Source organism: Podarcis melisellensis, assembly GCF_964234715.1.
Source record: "Podarcis melisellensis genome assembly, chromosome: 2".
NCBI classification, from domain to species: Eukaryota; Metazoa; Chordata; class Lepidosauria; order Squamata; family Lacertidae; genus Podarcis; species Podarcis melisellensis.
The window spans coordinates 103,290,324-103,308,445 of record NC_138529.1 but is presented as its reverse complement, the minus strand read 5'-3'; the positions used below and the strand labels follow the sequence as shown (position 1 = coordinate 103,308,445).

Here is an 18,122-nt window from a genome sequence, read left to right as displayed (position 1 = left end):
GGTCAGAAGTACATTGTACCAGAACCTGAAGTTTGCCTTTATGTGTGAAACTAGACGCAGTGTTTCCCAACCTTGGTCCTCCAGCTGTTTTTGAACTACAATTCCCATCATCCCTGACCACTGGTCTTCCTAGCTAGGGATGATGGGAGTTGTAGGCCAAAAACATCTGGAGGCCCAAGGTTGGGAAACACTGAACTAGAGGGAGGAAAGGGCATCTTTTGGGCTGGACTTCACCTCCCTTTTTTCCTTTGGTTAGGTAATCAAGAACCGCTTCCACCGCATGTTCTTGCCTTCGCACTCGTTGGACACGGTTTCCCCCGCGGACCTCCTGCTGTGCTTTGAAGTGCTTTCTCCAGACCTGGCCAAGGAGCGTGTGGTGGAGCTGCAGGTCCAACAGGTAAGTGCCCTCCATACAGGTGTACACCCTCCATACAGGTGTACAAGAAGGAGATGGAAAGAAAGCTCTTAGGCTTTCAAGGTGAAACCTACACATTCTGTCCTGCCACCTTCCCAGTACAGGTGCCCACCGCTTCCCAATCACCCTAAGCGGGCAATTTCTCTCCCCTAAGCGTCCTCAGGTGCCCAGCGTTCCCATCACCAAATGTGCCGCCTGTCAGAAGAAGCAGCAGTCAGAAGAGGAGAAGCTGAAGCGCTGCACTCGGTGCTACCGTGTCGGCTATTGCAACGTGTAAGCTGCCCCTTCTTTTTTTCACCCTCTCCGTAGCCGAGAGCCGTCTCTTGCTCCCAGGCTGGGCTGGGGTGGCTGTGTCGAGCCCCTTCGGCCCTCTGCATGAGACTGTTTTTGTGTTTGTGTTTCAGAGTGTGCCAGAAAACACACTGGCCCGACCACAAAGCTTTGTGCCTCCCTGAGAACATTGGCTTCCCCTTCCTCATCAGCGTGCCAGAGTCACGCCTCACCTATGCACGGCTGGCCCAGCTTCTGGAAGGTTACGCGAGGTAAGGTAGCCAGAGTATTGGCAGCGCTCTTGGGCGCTTGGCCAGCCGCCGCCGCTTGGCTCATTTTGTAGGCTTTGGCCGAGGCAGCAAGAAAGCTTCCATTTCCTTCCTCAGTGCCAGCAGCACATTCCCTCTTCAGACAGGCTGTGACCTCTTAGCGGACGGCTTTTCCTCTCCCTGCTCAGGTACTCGGTCAGCGTGTTCCAGCCGCCATTCCAGGTGGGCAGGATGTCGCCAGAGCAAGGCTTGCAGCATCAGCCTCCCGAGAAGCCAGAGGGGCTGTCCCGGAGCAGCAGCAGCGCCACAGTCGCGTCTGCCGCCGCTGCGGCTTCTGCCGCCGATGAGGCCTCCACCGCCATGGAGTCGGGAGATGGGGCCAGGGCCCCACACCTGACGCAGGAACCCCAGCCGTCTTTCTCGGCCCCTGAGCTGCAGCCGGAACTGGGGGACGCCAGCGCTGTGAGAAGCAAGGTCCCCGCAGGAAGAGGCTCGGGGCTGAGCTTGGATTCGGGCTTCTCTGAGCCCTCCCTGGACACACGGGCTGACAGCTTTGTGGAAAGGGAGGGGCCCTTTGAGAGACTCCCCAAGCCGGAAGGTAGGCAAATCTGAATGGGCCTTCTTTAAAGCCCCCCCACCCTACACCGGCTGCTACTTTGGGCGTCTGCCTCCCCAAGGGGTTTCTCACCACTTTTCGGTACGGCTGTTATGCCAGCGTTCCTTAGGGCTGCTTGTTGCATGAGGAGCTCTGTAGGCAGCAGGCAAATTTCCCAACAGCCTCTGCTCTCAGATACCAGAAGCCAAATAATAAGAAGGGGAATCAAAATAATAAAATCAAGCAACTTTATTAAATGTTTTTGTCCCCGTTATTCCCCAAAAGTGGGATTAGGAAAACAATTTATTCCATATGTCTCATGCTGAGTAGGGTGGAGGCTTCTAAGCAGCAGAACATAACACAGATGACAAGAAGCAAATATGAATATCCTGAAGCAGGGCCGTTTCCTGTGTTTTGTGCGGTTCCTGAAGACCCCAGCCATCTCCATGGCTTTGTAGATGAAATGCTGTCCCAGCTGTGGACAGGGGGATAGGGTGGCTGAGCAGAGGAAAGAAGGGGCTGCCAGCTGAACTGCTGCCACTCACCATCCCTCCCTTGCTTGCCTACAGCTGCCATCCCAGGTTACCAGCATCCAGCTGAGGGGCTGAGTTCCCACGCTACCCAGTTCTACATCAACAAAATTGATGCCACTAACAAAGAGCAGAAGCTGGAGGACAAAGGTGAGGGTTAAAATCTCAGGGTTCTGAAAGCAGTGCCATCTTGGAACATTTGGCTTGGCGTTTTGAGAGGGCCCCATCCTTGCTTAGGGAGATATTCTGTGGTGATAGATCTAATCTGTTTACCCAATGCAAGGTGCTGTTGAGCCCCTAAAGGAATGCATGTATGTTACTGATCAGCTCTAGCTGGGGCTGTCTCACCTGGGCTAAAATTATGCACGCTCTGCACAAAAGGTTGCTATCCGCTATCTGTGTGAATCATACAGACCTGTATTGATTATTCCACATCTTTCTGGTAGCTATGGGGAAGGGATAAGAAGCTATGCAAGGCACCAAGAACCTGGCTGCTGAAAATCTTAGCTGGGTGTCTTGTCCCATAGATGACTTCTCTTAGAATTCAGCGGCCCTTGCGAGTCCCAATTCTCAGGATGCTAATTTAAGGTTCCCACTACCACATTTGTGTGGGATACAAGCAACCCACCCGAAGGAGTGCCAAACGAGCACAAGTTCTGGGGAGGAAAGTACAGTCCTTGGAGCTGGAATTCCTGGCTTTTCCTTCTCCAGCATAGTTGACGTTGACCTATGCTACACAGTTGCAGAAACAGACAATGGGGCCTGCAGTTGTTCCTTTTCTGCTTTGTCTTGGGTATCTGTCCCCACACTCCTACACCCAGTCTTTCATTTTAAGCGGCCTTGGTGGCTTTCCCATCCGTTACTTGGAGGGCCAGCATGTGATCTAGTGGAATGTTTGGCTGCAAGCTCCGCTTGGGTGACTTGAGAGTGGAGTAATCTCCTTGGCCTGACCCCAGTTCCATCCATGTGAAATTTGGGCTTAGTAGCAACTTGCTTTGCAGGATCATGGTGAGCTATGAACAAGCTTGCAAATCTTCCTGCTCACAAAGAATTGAAACTACCTTTGATAAGGAATTGCCTCCCTCTTCTCTCATGTTTCTTGCTCCATACACCCTTTCTATGTTCTTAAACAGGAGAAAGGCGGACTGCCCCTAGTTTGGTGGTGGCCAATATGACCACCCTCTAGAAGTTATGACGTACAGCTCCCCTAATTCCAGGCCATTGACCTTGCTGGGCTGGAGCTGATTATGGTTTCAGTCCACAACTGCTGGAGGCCCCACTACATTGGCTACCCCTGCTCTGGTTCTTATTTCTTGGGTGTTTGTTTTTGGCCTGGTGTGTTTAGATGGGTAGCACCATCTGTAAACTTCCATATCCTTGCAGGAGACGTCCCTCTTGACCTGACAGATGATTGTTCTCTGGCCCTGGTTTGGAAGAACAACGAGAGGATGAAGGAGTTTGTTCTGGTAGAGTCCAAGGAGCTGGAGTGCGTAGAGGATCCTGGCTCTGCGAGTGAGGCAGCCAGGGCAGGACACTTCACCCTGGAGCAGTGCCTCAACCTCTTCACCAAGCCAGAGGTGTTAGCCCCAGAGGAGGCCTGGTAAGAAATGGTTCTCTGTGGGCAGGGACAACCCCATACGCAGGATCCCAAAGTGTCTGTGAAATGTATACACTGTGCAGCTAGTTTTGGGGTTCAGATATGCAGCTTTTGTAGGCTGGGAAATGGTCACTGCTTCCAAACACTGAAGTGATAATAGGATCATAGATTCATGGAATTGGGAGGAGACGGCCAAGGGCCATCTGATCCAGCCCTCTGCAATGCAGGAATCTCAGCTAAAGCATCTAAGACAGATGGCCGTCAAGTACTGCACAGTAGGAACTGTTGGGAGTTTGTGGAGGGGCTGAAGAGGACTGAGAGTTCTGTTGAATTCCTGGGCTCCTCAGGCATGCTTCAGCGTGTCCCAAATACAGTCACGTTCTTCTCTGAAACCACGTCAGGTGGAAGCCCCCTTCTTCCAATTAAAGAGCTCACATTCTCCCATCAGCTGAATGCTGCATACTGCAGCTGTGATCAAAGCCTGTTTCTAAACCCTTTCATCTCAGAAACACAAACAGGATGCCTTGGTCTTCCGTAGTGCGGCAAAACGGGTTGGTAAAGAGCAGAACTGGCAGCAAAGGAAGCTAACAGACCCCCCCTTTTCCCCGTGCAGGTACTGCCCAAAATGTAAGCAGCACCGTGAGGCATCCAAGCAGCTCATGCTGTGGCGCCTGCCCAACGTCCTCATCATACAGCTCAAGCGCTTCTCCTTCCGCAGCTTTATTTGGAGAGACAAGATCAACGACATGGTGGATTTCCCAGTGCGGTGAGGAGATGCTGCTGCGCTTTGTGTTCCTTTGCTCCCACTTGGGCTTCGCACAGGAAAGTCCACGGAAGGCCTCTCCCTCCACTCCAAGCCTGGATCAGATGTGGCTGCAGTGCCGGGCCCTGTCTTAGCACCCAGGGTGTTTAGCTCTCTGTATGCTCAGGCTATGCTTGTCAACCCTTTTCTCTGCATTTACGTCCCATGTGGCAAGGAGGCAGCCTAATTGGCCACCCTGTTGTTTGGAAGGGGAGGGAGGCGGAACTGAAGTTGGGCTAAATCTTTCGGGAGGGGCAGGAAGCATAGGCTGGTGGTGCCTTCATGTTGAGGCCGCAGCACATTCCTCTTTCACAGGTGAGAGCCTGCTTCATCAGATGCATGTGGTGGTCAAGTGTGCATCCTTAGGTCCTCAGTTGTGGTGCATGTGTATCCACCATGTGTCTGATGAAAGTAGGCTCAAGCTACCGCTAAGTAAACTTGATCCAGTGGCTGCTCTTCTGAAATCTGCCCGTTTTGAACAGAGCAAGCTAGGAACACCTCGCCCCCCAGTCTTTAGTTTGTTGGGATAGGGAACTCAGCCCACTTCTCAAAGCAATCTGCAGACTTCTTGTATTGCCTGCCTTGAAACACATATAGATAGGACAAGTTAAGACAGCTGTGTACCTTATTCCTATCTCTGTCCCCAGGAGTTTGGACCTGAGCAAGTTCTGCATTGGCCAGAAGGATGAGCAGCAGCTGCCCATGTATGACCTGTATGCAGTTATCAACCACTACGGGGGCATGATTGGCGGACACTACACAGCCTATGCGCGGCTGCCCAGTGACAAAAACAGCCAACGCAGTGATGTGGGTGAGTTGCCGGGGGGGGGGGCTTTGTGTGGTCTGGTAGCCATTGATTGTCTAGCCAAGTTCCAGCCATTGATGTAGAATCTTCCCAGAGACCTACACAAGGAGAAGGATCTTGGCTAGGGCACTCATTGCTGCTTTGATAAGGCATCAGTGAGGAAGTAGTAGGGTCTTCCTCCATAGTAAGTGCTGAATGTTTCAGGTGCAAGGGAGGAGAAGGCTTGCTTCACATTTTAAGTAGGATTTAGGGCAAGATTAGGCTTTCTGCTCAGCACAGCTTGGCCTCCACCATTCATTTGCAAAGAAAAATCACTGCCCTTCCTCCTTTATGATGGGAGAGGTCTTGATGCAGTGGTGCACATGCACAGTCAAAAAGAGCTGGACCCCTCTGTACTAGTAAGTTCCAGGGAGATTGTTCTGAATACTTGTTATTGCTTCCTCAGCCTTTCAAGATTGAATTTAGAGCCAGGTCCTCACACAGTAGGATTTTGGAAGACTCTGGGAAGCAGGTCTAATTTGAGTGTTTTAAGGATATACAGTGGTACCTCAGAAGTCAAACAGAATATGTTCCGGAAGCCTGTTTAACTTCCAAAACATTTGGAAACCAAGACACAGCTTCCAGGTGGCTGCAGGAAGCTCCTGCAGCCAATTGGAAGCCGTGTTGGACATTCGGGTTCCAAAGAACGTTTGCAAACCAGAACACTCACTTCTGGGTTTGTGGCGTTCGGAAGCCAAAATATTCAACTCGCAAGGTGTTTGGGATCCAAGGTATGACTGTATTATTTTATTTTATTTTGAGTCACATTATATAGAAGTGTTTTCTAAGCAGAATCTTTTTCTTCTTCTCTGTTCTGCATGTGAGCAGTCTTGACCAGTAGGGTTGGTAGCTGGTTACTTTTTACTTCAAGAAATGAGATCCCGTTCTGGCACTCATGGCTTGTAGACATGTAGGCATTGTGGGCCAACGACCTTGTCATTCATGGGAATTGGGCTGCCATGCCCTGCACTCCCTTGTCCCTCCTAACTTCCAGTCAGTTTGTTCTTCCCATTGCTTGGGAATTTGCTGGCAGTGGGATTTGGTGGAAGGGAATCTGATGAATCCCCAATACATGCTGCCCTCGGCAATTAAATACACCGAAGAATAAATAGTCGTTTTAGGACTTGTGAATATGACTGTAGTATTAGAGAGTGTCCATGTAGGTGGGGAAACATTTCATAGGTTCACATAGTGACAGGATCCCATTTGCCGGCTTCATCGCTCTCAGTTAATTCTGGGGTGTCCTGGCATCTTTGCAAAATCCCCCACAAGTCTGCTAACCTCTGCCAGGGAAGCAGCACCCATGAATGCACATTGGACAGCAAGGCAAGGCTGTGGGAGCTACCATGTTGGTAAGTTGTGGGCTGAATTTGGGTGAGTGCACTGGGTAGCTCTTTCCTGATGTGTGGGAGACCTGGAGACTGTGCTTGTCTTCCTGCAAGAGTGAGGATCAGGCAGTGTTGCCTCATCAGTGGGTCACAGAGCTTGGTGTGCTTATCCCTTGCCTGTCCCCTTTCACAGGATGGCGGCTCTTTGATGACAGCACCGTCACCACAGTGGATGAAAGCCAGGTGGTGACACGATACGCCTACGTGCTCTTCTACCGCCGACGAAACTCTCCAGTGGAGAGACCCCCACGGGGGCCACCGCATCCCTCAGACCCTCGGGCCGACATGGCCCCATCTGCCGAGGCAGCAGCCAATCAGGTGAGGGCTTTGGGGGGAGCTGCCTGCCTTCCCCGCCTCGACAGGCCTGCTAACGGGCCTCGCTACTGCTGATTGAGGAGCCAAAGGACTGCTGGCTCCCCCTCACGGCTCTGGCTTGGCTGTGGGCCTCCTTCCAACAGTTGTGTCCTGGAAAAATGACAAGCATTCAAGGCTGTCAGGGGAAGGTCTTGATAGAAACAGAGAGGCCCTTCTCAAGAACAGGAAGGCTACCCTGAGTCGAAGGCGCCTGCGGATGGGTGGGGAATTGGCTGGGGGGGGGGAAAGATCCCCTCAATATGGAGGGTGCCGGCTTCAGAGTTGTGGGTGACAGCAGCAAGTCCCGTTCAAAATAAAGCTGATGAGGGAATGGTGCCAAAGAAACGGCAATGCCACGGTTCCTGAGCAGCCAAGGTGATTCCAGCACTGTGCACTCGGCGCTCCTGTTGCCTTGGAAGCCTCTCCTTTCTCTTTCCCCTTGACTCTTTTCCCAGCCATTAACATGGTAGGGACCGGGGAGGCGGAAGGCCAGCACTGCTTTCTGAGGCAATGCCAGCCACCTGGACGAGAGCCTCCAATGTGCACTTGGGTTGGGGGCACTGGCGTCTCCTGGGGTTCTGCCATGTGGTGTGGTGGCATCTTGCCCAGGACAGCTTCCTGGGCAGGGGTTAAGCTCCGAGGCTGTGCTGCGGGGCAGGCCGCATTGTTCTTGCCCTTTCTTGCTGGAGCTGGGCGGTGTGTTTTGCCCCTGGCCACCTGCCCAGCAAGCCAAGACCGATTGGAACCACATGGCCTACTCAGGAGGAGAGGATGCAGACTGATCCATTCAGAGAAGCTGCCAGAGGGGCCTGTGTGCCTTAAGCCAAGATTCCCTTTGTGCCTGTGGACTCTGGCAGCTGACCCGTGCAGCGAAACTGGCGCCTCAAACCAGCTATAAAACATCACCCTCCCCAACCAGCTTTAGAATATGGGAGGTCTGGAAGCAGCAGGAACCCCCTGTGCACAGATCCCAAGGGATGGCGTGGGGAAGATAAGACAGATTCTGCCCGCCTTTAAACCTCTATCTAGGAAATCACAGTGATTGGCTGACTGGTCTGAATGATTTTTCTGTACGTGGAAGAGCTGGTCTGTGACTGGTTACTCTGCAACTAACTCCTGTGCAACTGTGTCGTTATTGTTGTGGTTTTTTTAAAAAAAAGAAAGAAAAAGAAACAAGAGTGATTATGATTGGCAGCCATCTCTGAATGTTCCTCATGGTTTTTTCAATTGCCAAAGCTGAGCTGTTGATTAGCTGTCATCCTTCCGAAAGATCCTCATGTTCCCACCTGCAAGCGCTTGGATGTGACTGCCTGCCATCAGATCCTCATGTTGTCACCAGCAAAAGCTCAACTGCGATTGGCTGTTTATGAATGACCCTCGTGTTCTCACCCAGTGTGGCTGAATGGTCCAGTGCATTGGCGCATACAAGGAAGTCTGGGCTGTGATGACTTTGGTGACTGGGTCTTTTGAAAGGATTGAGCTGGTGCTGACGCTTGCAGACAGGGGGGGGAAGAGCTCTGACCCCAGCCAGCCAGCATGGATGCCTTACTCTGACAAGCTGGGGCTCGCTTGCCCCCCATCCTTCTGTGGCTTGTGCTGCTCACTCTGTCCCTGGGAGGCCCCCGTATCTGAACTACTGGAGCTGTATAGCGAGGGGGGGGCAGAAAATCTGTGGGGCTGCGGCAGAGAGATCTGCCGTGGGAAAGGTGCGCTTGCAGGCAGGCTGTTCCGGGCAGGGGCAGGGCAGCGTGGGGGTGACTGAGGGGTTTGCCGCTGTGTTCTCACCAAGTGCTGACGCAGGTTTCCACATCGCAGGCTTCTCTGCTCTGGCAGGAACTGGAGGCTGAAGAGGAAGCTGCCAGGAGGCTGATGAGGAGCCCTTGGAGGTCTTGCAGCCGAAGAACAAGGCACCTCGCCCCAGACTGTCCCGATGAAGGCCGTGTCCGATACTTTGTCCTGGGCACCATGGCAGCCATTGTGGCACTCTTACTGAATGTTTTCTACCCACTCATCTATCAGACCCGCTGGAGGTAGTAGCAGCAGAAACGGCACCCAGAAGGAGGGTAGCTCACTCGCCTCAGCCTTGGCTCTCCTCCAATTACACCTTTGTGACGAAGGCCTTGGGTGCTCCCTGCCAGGGTGGGTGCAAGAAGAAGCCCTAGTGCCAATGCCTCCCAATCAAGAAGCCCTCAAGTCTAGGACCTGCTCTTTCCTGCTTGGCCCGTGTCCCACATGGATCGGCAACTGGGAAAAGGCCCTTTAAAGCGCTGCGGCCTTGTAAGACTTTGGCCCGCCTGAATCACATCTGTGAACTCCAGCAGAGGCTACAGAGCTACAGACATTAGTCTCTCTAACTGGATGGGAATCTGTTGGTCTTGGCCACTCCCTGCCTTGCGATTGCTCCTCTGTATTGGGTCGAGAGCTGCCCCCTGCCCTATGTGCCTAGTAGTTGAAAGTTGTGACCTCTTACCCAGTTGGGCATCAGCGACATGCTTCGAGGCGGGGTGGAAAAGAAGTCCCCAGGCATCTGTTCCCTCATTGTTTGAGGGAGTGAGAATGTATTGCTGACTCTTCCGAATATTGACGGATTAGGTCTCACCAGGATAGTGTTGGCTTTCAGCCAACAGCATCATCATCTTTTTTGTTTTGTTTTATGGCATCTTGCAAATCTTTCTACCGAGACGTGAGACCACAGTTCAGCTAAATGTTCTTTAGCACAGGGCCCCAGCTAAAGAGAAGACACTACTTTGACTTGCCTCACAGCTCCCCTACCTGTTTCTGAAAGCTTAGGCAATGTCTGCTTGCACACGAGGAAACAGAAGTGTGTCTCCGGCGTCAGAGTCGTGTGGCCTCATGTTCTTTTAATCTGGCCCTGCGGGCTGTGTGGCTTTTCCAGTGCAGTGCAGGATCCCTCTGGTGCCTCTTTGACTGCAGGTTCAATCCTGAGTACCCCGATTTAGGCTCTTGGCTGTGGCCAGATAAGTCAGAGAGAGCTTGTGATGGTCTTATTCTTCGCGACACCCCTTCCTTGGTTTGTGTGTCATTATTGTTTGTTGTTAATATTATACTCATAAACATTACGCAACTCTTAACATCATCTTGCACATTCTTCCCAGCACTTTTCAGAGAGGCTCCCCCACCCACCCACCTCCTTCCCTTTCGTTGCAGGGAGGGAAAGGGATATGGCCTTGTCTCCAGTGCCCAGTTTCCAGGCTGTCTAGTGCTGGTACTCCTGCTGTGCCCCAGGAAGTGGGCAGTCTCTAGCCACACCAGTGCCAAAGAGCACAGCCTGATCCATGTGCAATTCTGGTGAGGACGTCCCGACCCTAAGGAAGACATCCTCTGCCAGCTGGGTGGATAAAGGCATTGCATTGTGCTGTGGGAAAGCTTTCACTGTGTATTTATTTATTGTATTTAATAAACCCTAAGCTGTTCTAAAGAGATATGGATGGGCTCCTTTCTTTCCCCAGCTGCTCCTTTCTTTCAGCACCTGCTTTCTAAATTTAACGGGGGTTCTGCGCGTCCACACATATATCTTCCCACCGGCTCCCAAGCCTGTCCAGTCTTAGCTGTTGTTTCTACTGGTTCACAAGGGGAACCAAGGAATTGGTTGGGCCGCTCGTTGAATTGTAGCGAAATAGTACTGGATAAATTATTTTGGTGGCGATGACTCTGTAGCTCTCTGTGTTCTGTAGTTTGGTGCAAAGCTCACTTTGCTGTTTGAGAGTTTCGGTGTTTGTGCAAAATAAGAAACAAGTTATTAGCATGGATATCTTCAAAGAAGAGTTCCAGAAGCGCATGGGCAATGTCTAGTGAAATCTGTAGAAGAGGAGCTCAGTGGGATTTCAAGTCACTGGTTAGGGTAGCTTTTTTGCCCTTCCCCATTATTTGTAGAAGCAGGATGCACTAGCTACATGCCCTCTTGCAAACTATATGTTTATTATTATTATTATTTATTATGTGGGTCCCAGAGTGTAGGTTGCCTTGGCACACGATTCTTGGGGTGGTGGGGCAGTTTTGTGTAAAGTAGACCCGGCTCTAGGCGGATAGCTGACTCTTCAAGCCTGGAACAGGAGAGAATTATGAGTAAGGCTTTGTATGTATTAGACTCAGAAATACTGATTTCTTCCTAAGATTTGACTGTTCAATAACACCAGTTCGTATTTAGGTGCCTGCCTACCAGACACCATGTTTATTTGTGCCGCTTAATTGAACAATATACTGATGAGACTAGCTGCAACTGCTCACACTGAAGGGACTGATCTGGCTTGCATTACTGAAACTTGGGTGAGTGAGCTGGATGGGTCCCTCTGGTTAATAGTACTGCACCAGGCTAGACTGGGGGCATCGAGGGTGGTAGTGGTTTTACTGTCCATAAAAGCACCATCTCCTTTGCCATAAAACTTATTGGTGTTGGGAAAGGCTTAGAGGGTTTGCCCCCAGTGTTAGGCTAGAGAGACAGATTGGGATGCTGCTGGTCTCTAGAATGCCCCCGCCCCCGATTCCCAGCAGCCTCCCTGATCAGGCTGGTTGAGGTGTTGGAATGACTACAATATCCATGCAGAGACTGCTGCTGAGCTGGCTCAAGACTTCATGACCTCTGACAGCCATGGCTCTCTCTCATGGTCATTGGCCCAACACATCAGGCAGGGCACATTATTGATGTAGTCTTTGCTCCAAGTGACGATAAGAGGAATGGACCAAGGAGGTGGGCAATGGGTGGGTCATGGTCGGACCATTATCTGGTATATAAAGTGCTTAACAGCTTGACACCAGGTTACTTGTAAGATTGCCTTATCTCATGTGTCCACTTGACTGCTTTGATTTGCAGACCTGCCACTGTTAACAGGTGCCACATAATATTCGTTCCGCATTTGTAAGAAATCAATCTTGTAGTCCGGCGACAGCCACACTTTGCAACTCCCTGCCTATTGACATCAGCCAGTACTTCACCGTACTCTTTCTGGTGGCTACTGAAAACATTTCATGTCTGCCTATCCAGACATGTGGAAATCTGACACGCCTTTACCTTATTTTATATTTTGATTATTTTTGAATGCTTTAAATAGCTGTTTGATAACCATTTTTTTTAAACTGATAATTGTAGCGTTTAGCTTTTGTAAACTGCTCCGAGGTTTTTGTTGCAATCAAGCAGGATATAAAACTTGTGAACGAAGTCAGTGAATAAGGTTTATATTTATATGAACTCTTTCCCCGAAATCTGTTTCCGGACCTTCAAACAATGTGTATCTAGAGATTTCATATTGAAAACAAGACAATAAGCTTCTTTCACGGCAGGGAGACGTTTGCACCCTTTGCGGCTGCTCTCTAACGCTTTGTTCTGTTTGCAGGGAATTAGCTCGCCACCCTTTGGAACCAACCTGGCCCCTGAAGTTGCTCCCGCACTGGCACCAGAGGGGGTCGCAGAGCACCCCGCTCCATCCTACAGCAACATGGAGGAAGTTGACTAAGTCGTTCTGCACTGGGGGTGGGTGGGGTGTACATAAGAAGGCTTTGTTTTGTGGCTTCCCACCCTACCCCACCCTGGCGTCCCCCCTGCAGTGGGAAGGAGGAGGAGCTGCTGTGACCTTTTCTCAAGCACACAAGCACTTTCTGCTCCACCCCCTTCCTCCTCCCCTGCAAGCTGGAAAGGTTTCCCTTCGTGTCCCCCTACTAGAGGCTGCCCTGTGCCGGCGTGCCGGGGGAGACCCACTGAGTGCCCCCGGTGCGGCAGTTCCTCCTGCATCTCCTGCCCCAAAGGTTCTGGTTTGGTCGCCTTGCACAGAGGCAGGGGAGCTGTGGCGAGCCCTGCACTCCTTGTCTTGCATACCCAGCCTGTTCTACTGGGGGTGGCGGGTGGGGGTGGGTGTCGTTGGTGTCTGCCCCTAAGGGGCCTTCTCCCGATTTGCCATACCATGGGTGCCTGCTTCACAATATTCCACAGCCCCCCCCCCATTTTTTTGCCTGCCCTTTCACTTTCCCATCTGCTCCTTCTTGGTAACCCAAGCTCAGGACACCATGGCTGCAAAATGGGCCTTCATGACAGAAGTATGCATCTCCCAGTTTCCTTGATTTCCGCACCCACCCACCCACCCCTTTCACCAGCATTGCTTAGTCTGGCAGTTTGGGAGGCAACTGCTGCTATGCCTTCTCCTCCTACGTGGAAGGCATGGAACTGCGGCTTGGCCTACTACTTGGCTGCCTGCCCCAGAGGCGTTTTGGATTTCTTGGCCCCTTGGGGTGAGGAACCACTGCCAGTACCATCTCCTATTTAAATGTTTGGCTCCCTGTTCCCTTTTATCCATGCTTGGAATTGCTGTAACCAAATGAGGCTGTCCTGGGTCCATTCCCAGGGAGGCCTCAGTCTTGCTCTGTCTTTGTATAAAGTTGGTGTTTGTCTTGGGTCCCGAGTCATTAAATTCTACTCAACGCCGCTTGTTCCTGTGTCTTGTGTGCTATTCTGTCTGCTGCCATGCCACCCTGGCATGGGCTCTCAGCCTGGGCAACACAGTAGAGATAAAAATGGCAACCTGAATTAGAACCTTCATTCTTTCTGTCTCCTTGGCGAATATGTTCTGGGAGCTGGGAAAGAAAGGAATGGTGGCACGATTTAAACTTCTGTATAAAATGACTGTTGAATGTATAGGAAAGGACCTGTAGATCAGGAATTATTAGAAGTATGTTATGCTCCATCATCCTTACGTTCAGATACCAGGAATTTAGCTTTTCTTTTTCCCTGTGATTAGCAGAAGGAGACTTGAACAACGCAGAGTCCTTAACGTAACACAACTAACTATAACCAAATATATTCATCACAAGAGTGATATACGTAGTGCTAAGTGTAACAGACAACTGACTGATTTCTCATGTCTCTAATTGAAATGATAAGTCTGCACGTGATGATAAAGCCTTCCGTATGAGAAACTCGGAAGTTGCCGTGTCAGATAAAATATTCTGCAAATGAGCATTTCTTCTGATGTGGTAATGAATAAGCTCTCATACAGAGAGGCTGTTGATAGGAAAAAGACTGCATTATCCTTACAGGTGGGATGGGAAGGAGGCTAGATAGTGTGCAGGAATTTCCACTTGAAAAACAAGATGACTAAAAAACAGTTCAAAGGGGGATAGTGTTGCACTGTGTTTTTAAAAAAGAAAAGACAACACACAGAAGCTTCTATCAGACGCTGTTGGATTTCAACCCCCATCTGTCCAGCGATCGTGACACCCCCCCCCCCATGGCCAGAGATGCAATAGTAGCTGTGGCCTGGCAACAGGCTGGGACTGCAAGTTCCCTACTCCCTGAATATTTGCCAGAATAAAAATCCATTGGTTTCCTGACATGTTTTCACTTCCTTCACTGAAATTATGCCCCTTCTGCCAACTTGCCTCCTAGTGAACCCCACCTGATTCTAATGCACATGAGCCACAGAAATGCTTTGCTTCAGAGTGAACGAAAGGGGTGCTATATAGCCCAAAGGGAGAACATATTTAATATCGGGAGCACATAACAATTCAAGAAAAGGGTGGGCAGGACCTGGAAAGTAGCAGAGATCCAGCTGTTAGTAACCACTGCCAGGTTAATGTATAAAGAACTGGGAATACAAGAATGGACCGATGGCGTTCAAAGATGGCTGACAGGCTCGAACTGCTGGACACAGGTGGTCTGCTATTGCCGATCATGCTTCAGATGGAGAACTGGAGGGGAGTTTACATGGAGCAGGAAGGAGGCCCAGCAGTCCTGAACCACCACCTTGTATGAGCTGAGGGCCAATCGAGATGAAATGGTCGGATCGGAAACTTGGCACGAAAAGGGGCATATGGCTGAGGAGAATCAAATCCCTTCTTCCCCCCACATAGCCTTTTGCCCTCAGGGAAGGAAGCCCGCCAGAAGAGCAAAGCACCTTTGGGGGGTGAACAGATGAGGGAAGTGGGGCTGGGAGTAATTTTGCTTTTAAAAACCACCTTTCCCCCATCTGCTTCTATACATAATTGGACAAATGGACTTGTCACCGCTGTGAATAGTTGATTCTGGATTGCCCGCACCAGAACTTTTCCTAGAATGGTCTGTGCAAGAGGAGGTTCCTCCGCAGGGAAGCCCGTTTTTTGTTTTTAAAAAATGGTTCTCTGCAGCCGGAGGGTTTGGAAACTGCTGGACCACGCTGTCTCCGCAATGGTGGGAAGCCCTTCGGCCTTGCCTTTGATTCTCACACTTTCCTATCTGGCCCAGGGAAGATACAATGTGCTTCCTATTGGGGAGGAGGCCCCAGAAATATCCTTGGCCTCTTTTCGCATCACAAAAGGGAGCAGCGGGCGGAGGCTGTGCCTCAGCCTATTTTTCTAAGGCATTAACCCTCACTCCTCTGCTTGAGAAAAGGGGCCTCCCGTGTATGTGTGTTTGCCCTGTGAGCCTGGTTGCTGCCTGCTATATAGGGAGACTTAGCCATGCCATGGAATTGTTTGCTCACCGGGCGCCATGGCAACCGGGCAAGCCGTCCATGGGAATGTGCTCCCAGTGCCGATTCTCATGGGTGGCTTGGGGGGGTGGGGTGGGAGGAAGTGTTAGCCGGGCTGGCGAGAAAAGGAGGGAAGCAATGGGCATTATCTCGTATGGGGCAGGAAGCTATAATAATCTCCGTTCTGCACATAGCGCTTCCCCGCTTCAAATGGTCGAAACGCTCTGCGTCGCCGTTTCCTGAGTCATCTTCAGGGCTGCCTGAAGACATTTTTGCTGCTTGAGGCACAGCAGCAAATGGCACCTCACTCCCACCCAGCAAATAAACTATTATTGTCCTCTGAGGTGGTCTAAACGCCTTTCCCCTGCTCCTTGGCAGCGGAAGGGGTTTGTTTTGTTTTGGTCTGAGCTATTTATTTTATGTTTTTATCCTGTATTTTTATCTCACAAACCGCCCTGAGATCTTCAGATTGAGGGTGGTATATAAATAAAGAAATGATAAATGCAGTAACGATAAACGACAGCTTCCGGCCTTCGCCTCACAACAAAAATGGCTGCCTGAGGTGGCACCGGCTGCCTCACTCTCCCCAATGGCAGAGCCGGGCTTGCTTGGAGGGTAGGCCCATGTTCTCTCAATGTAACGAGAGTGAAGGACAGGCAAAGCTGAGCAACAATGGCTTCTCCAAGTCACACACCAGGCCTTCCAGAGGAGGCGTTTTGGTTCATTCTCACTTTCAAATTCTTCCTGCCCCAGCTTATACGTTCTTAGGAAGACCACCTTCCTTCCCCACCCCCAGGCCGCATGTGTTTTGGACAACATGGAGCCATCTTTTGAGAAACGCAGCTTCCCGTTAACAAAACACAAGTTTCTCAACCTCAGGAAGATGTTTGACACAGCCTTGTCCTGGTGGGTAGTACATTTAAAACTTTTGACTCCAGATGAAAACTTGTTTTGGTAATCTTAATATTTTAATCCATTTTTTTGGGGGGGGGTATCCAGGCAGTATTGTATCTTCCTTACGAGATGTACATCCACAGCATTCTGCTTTAGAGGCATTAATTTTATCCTCAACGGAGCCATATAGCAACTTGCTATGGCTTTAACCTTTGTACAGTCAGCTAGTTCCTAAACACACATCTCCATAAACCCCTTCCAGATAAGCAAGAGATATAATAAAAGTTTTTGCAAAGTATTGGAAGACACAAGATCTACCCACCCGGGAAGAATGGCAGATGAAGGTGATGGACTACATGGAACTGGCGGAAATGACTGGCAGAATCCAAGACCAGGGAGAAGAGTCGGTGGAGGAAGATTGGAAGAAATTTAAAGACTATTTACAGAAACACTGTAAAATTAATGAATGTTAGAATGATGTTGGAATGAATTTATGTGATTTTAGCAGAAATGTTACAAAGATTTAGGAAAAAACAGACTGTTAATTGGTGAAAGGAGGGAAAGTAAAGCTATATTAATATCAAGATAAATTACAGGACAAAAATTTGAAAAGAGGGAAAAGATTTGCTGAAATGGATAATCGATCTAGAATACAAAAAAGGGAGGTGTGAGGAGGTCGGGGAAATAAGCTAATGAAAGATAAGTAATGGGAAGATTTGCTGTATTTTTCTTTGTTTTTTCTTTTTTGCTTAATGGATTTTAATTCTCTGCTTTTTCTCTTTTATTTTTCTTTTTTTTCTTTTGTATTTTATTCTTTTTTCTTTAAAATGATTTTTTTGCTTTTGCTTTTTGTACTTCTTAAAACTTTAATAAATATCTTATATATATAAAAAAGAGATATAATAAAAGTTTAAGGACACATTCCAGCCATGTAAAAACATTCACGGAGGGTGTGACAGAAGGCCTGAGGAAGTGGTGCGCACCTTCATCAAAGTTTTTATATTCTTGTCAGATCAACTGTGTTGATATCCCTCTTATATCATTTTTTCTGTTTTCTCTTTGTTAATAATACTTCTAATCCACTTTCCATCCTTATAAATCCACTTTCCTTCCACATAATTCCTTCTCGATTTATTTTGAACCCAAAATTTCTCAACTGAAAATATTTGGAGTCTATTACCCATTTCGTTCGATTAACTCTTGGTAGGCAGAGACATCATTACCTTGATTCAGTTGTTTTAATGTTGCCATTTCCTAACTATTCCCATTCTTTTCCCCAAATTAATCCACAATACTTCTGCACAAATCCCTTCCCACAGGGTTGCCGTAAAGCTCAATTCCTTTTAAAATTTGCATGTTGAAAACAGATTGCACTATAGGATGAGAAGCCCCAGCCACCTCTTTTCCTCTTCCTTCCACCACAAAGATACTTTAGATTCCTGTTAAAGTATTTTCCTAAATCAAACCAATCAGACATTTTCTTAATTGTGTTCTGTTTGCAAGCCAGTGTGATAAAGCAGTCAGAATGTTGGACTAGGAGCTGGGAGACCTGGGTTCAAATCCCCATTTGGACATGAAACTCACTGGGTGGCCTTGGGCCGGTCAATGCCTCTCAGCCTAACCTTACAGCATTGTTGTGAGGTTTAAATGAGGAGCAAGGGAACCTCTACCTTGAGCTTATTGGAGAAAAGGCTATAAATGTAATCAATCA

At 49.4% G+C, this 18,122-nt stretch overlaps 1 protein-coding gene across 10 annotated transcripts in view; it reads left to right on the top strand.

Annotated features, from left to right (window-relative positions):
• The window catches only part of USP19 (ubiquitin specific peptidase 19), a 40,938-nt gene extending 27,440 nt beyond the window's left edge, over window positions 1–13,498 (top strand). For 9 of the 10 annotated variants that reach the window (XM_081901342.1, XM_081901349.1, XM_081901348.1 and 6 more), the window contains 10 exons: window positions 257–397; window positions 570–688; window positions 820–957; window positions 1,143–1,552; window positions 2,119–2,229; window positions 3,463–3,679; window positions 4,290–4,442; window positions 5,126–5,289; window positions 6,844–7,028; window positions 8,880–10,505. In XM_081901342.1, coding sequence (XP_081757468.1) covers window positions 257–397; window positions 570–688; window positions 820–957; window positions 1,143–1,552; window positions 2,119–2,229; window positions 3,463–3,679; window positions 4,290–4,442; window positions 5,126–5,289; window positions 6,844–7,028; window positions 8,880–9,098 — 1,857 coding nt within the window. In that variant the 3' untranslated portion in view covers window positions 9,099–10,505. Of the gene's footprint in view, window positions 1–256; window positions 398–569; window positions 689–819; window positions 958–1,142; window positions 1,553–2,118; window positions 2,230–3,462; window positions 3,680–4,289; window positions 4,443–5,125; window positions 5,290–6,843; window positions 7,029–8,879; window positions 10,506–12,415 lie in introns of those variants that run through there. The other variant, XM_081901341.1, reaches the window with a different exon arrangement.
• The last annotated feature ends 4,624 nt before the right edge of the window (window positions 13,499–18,122 follow it).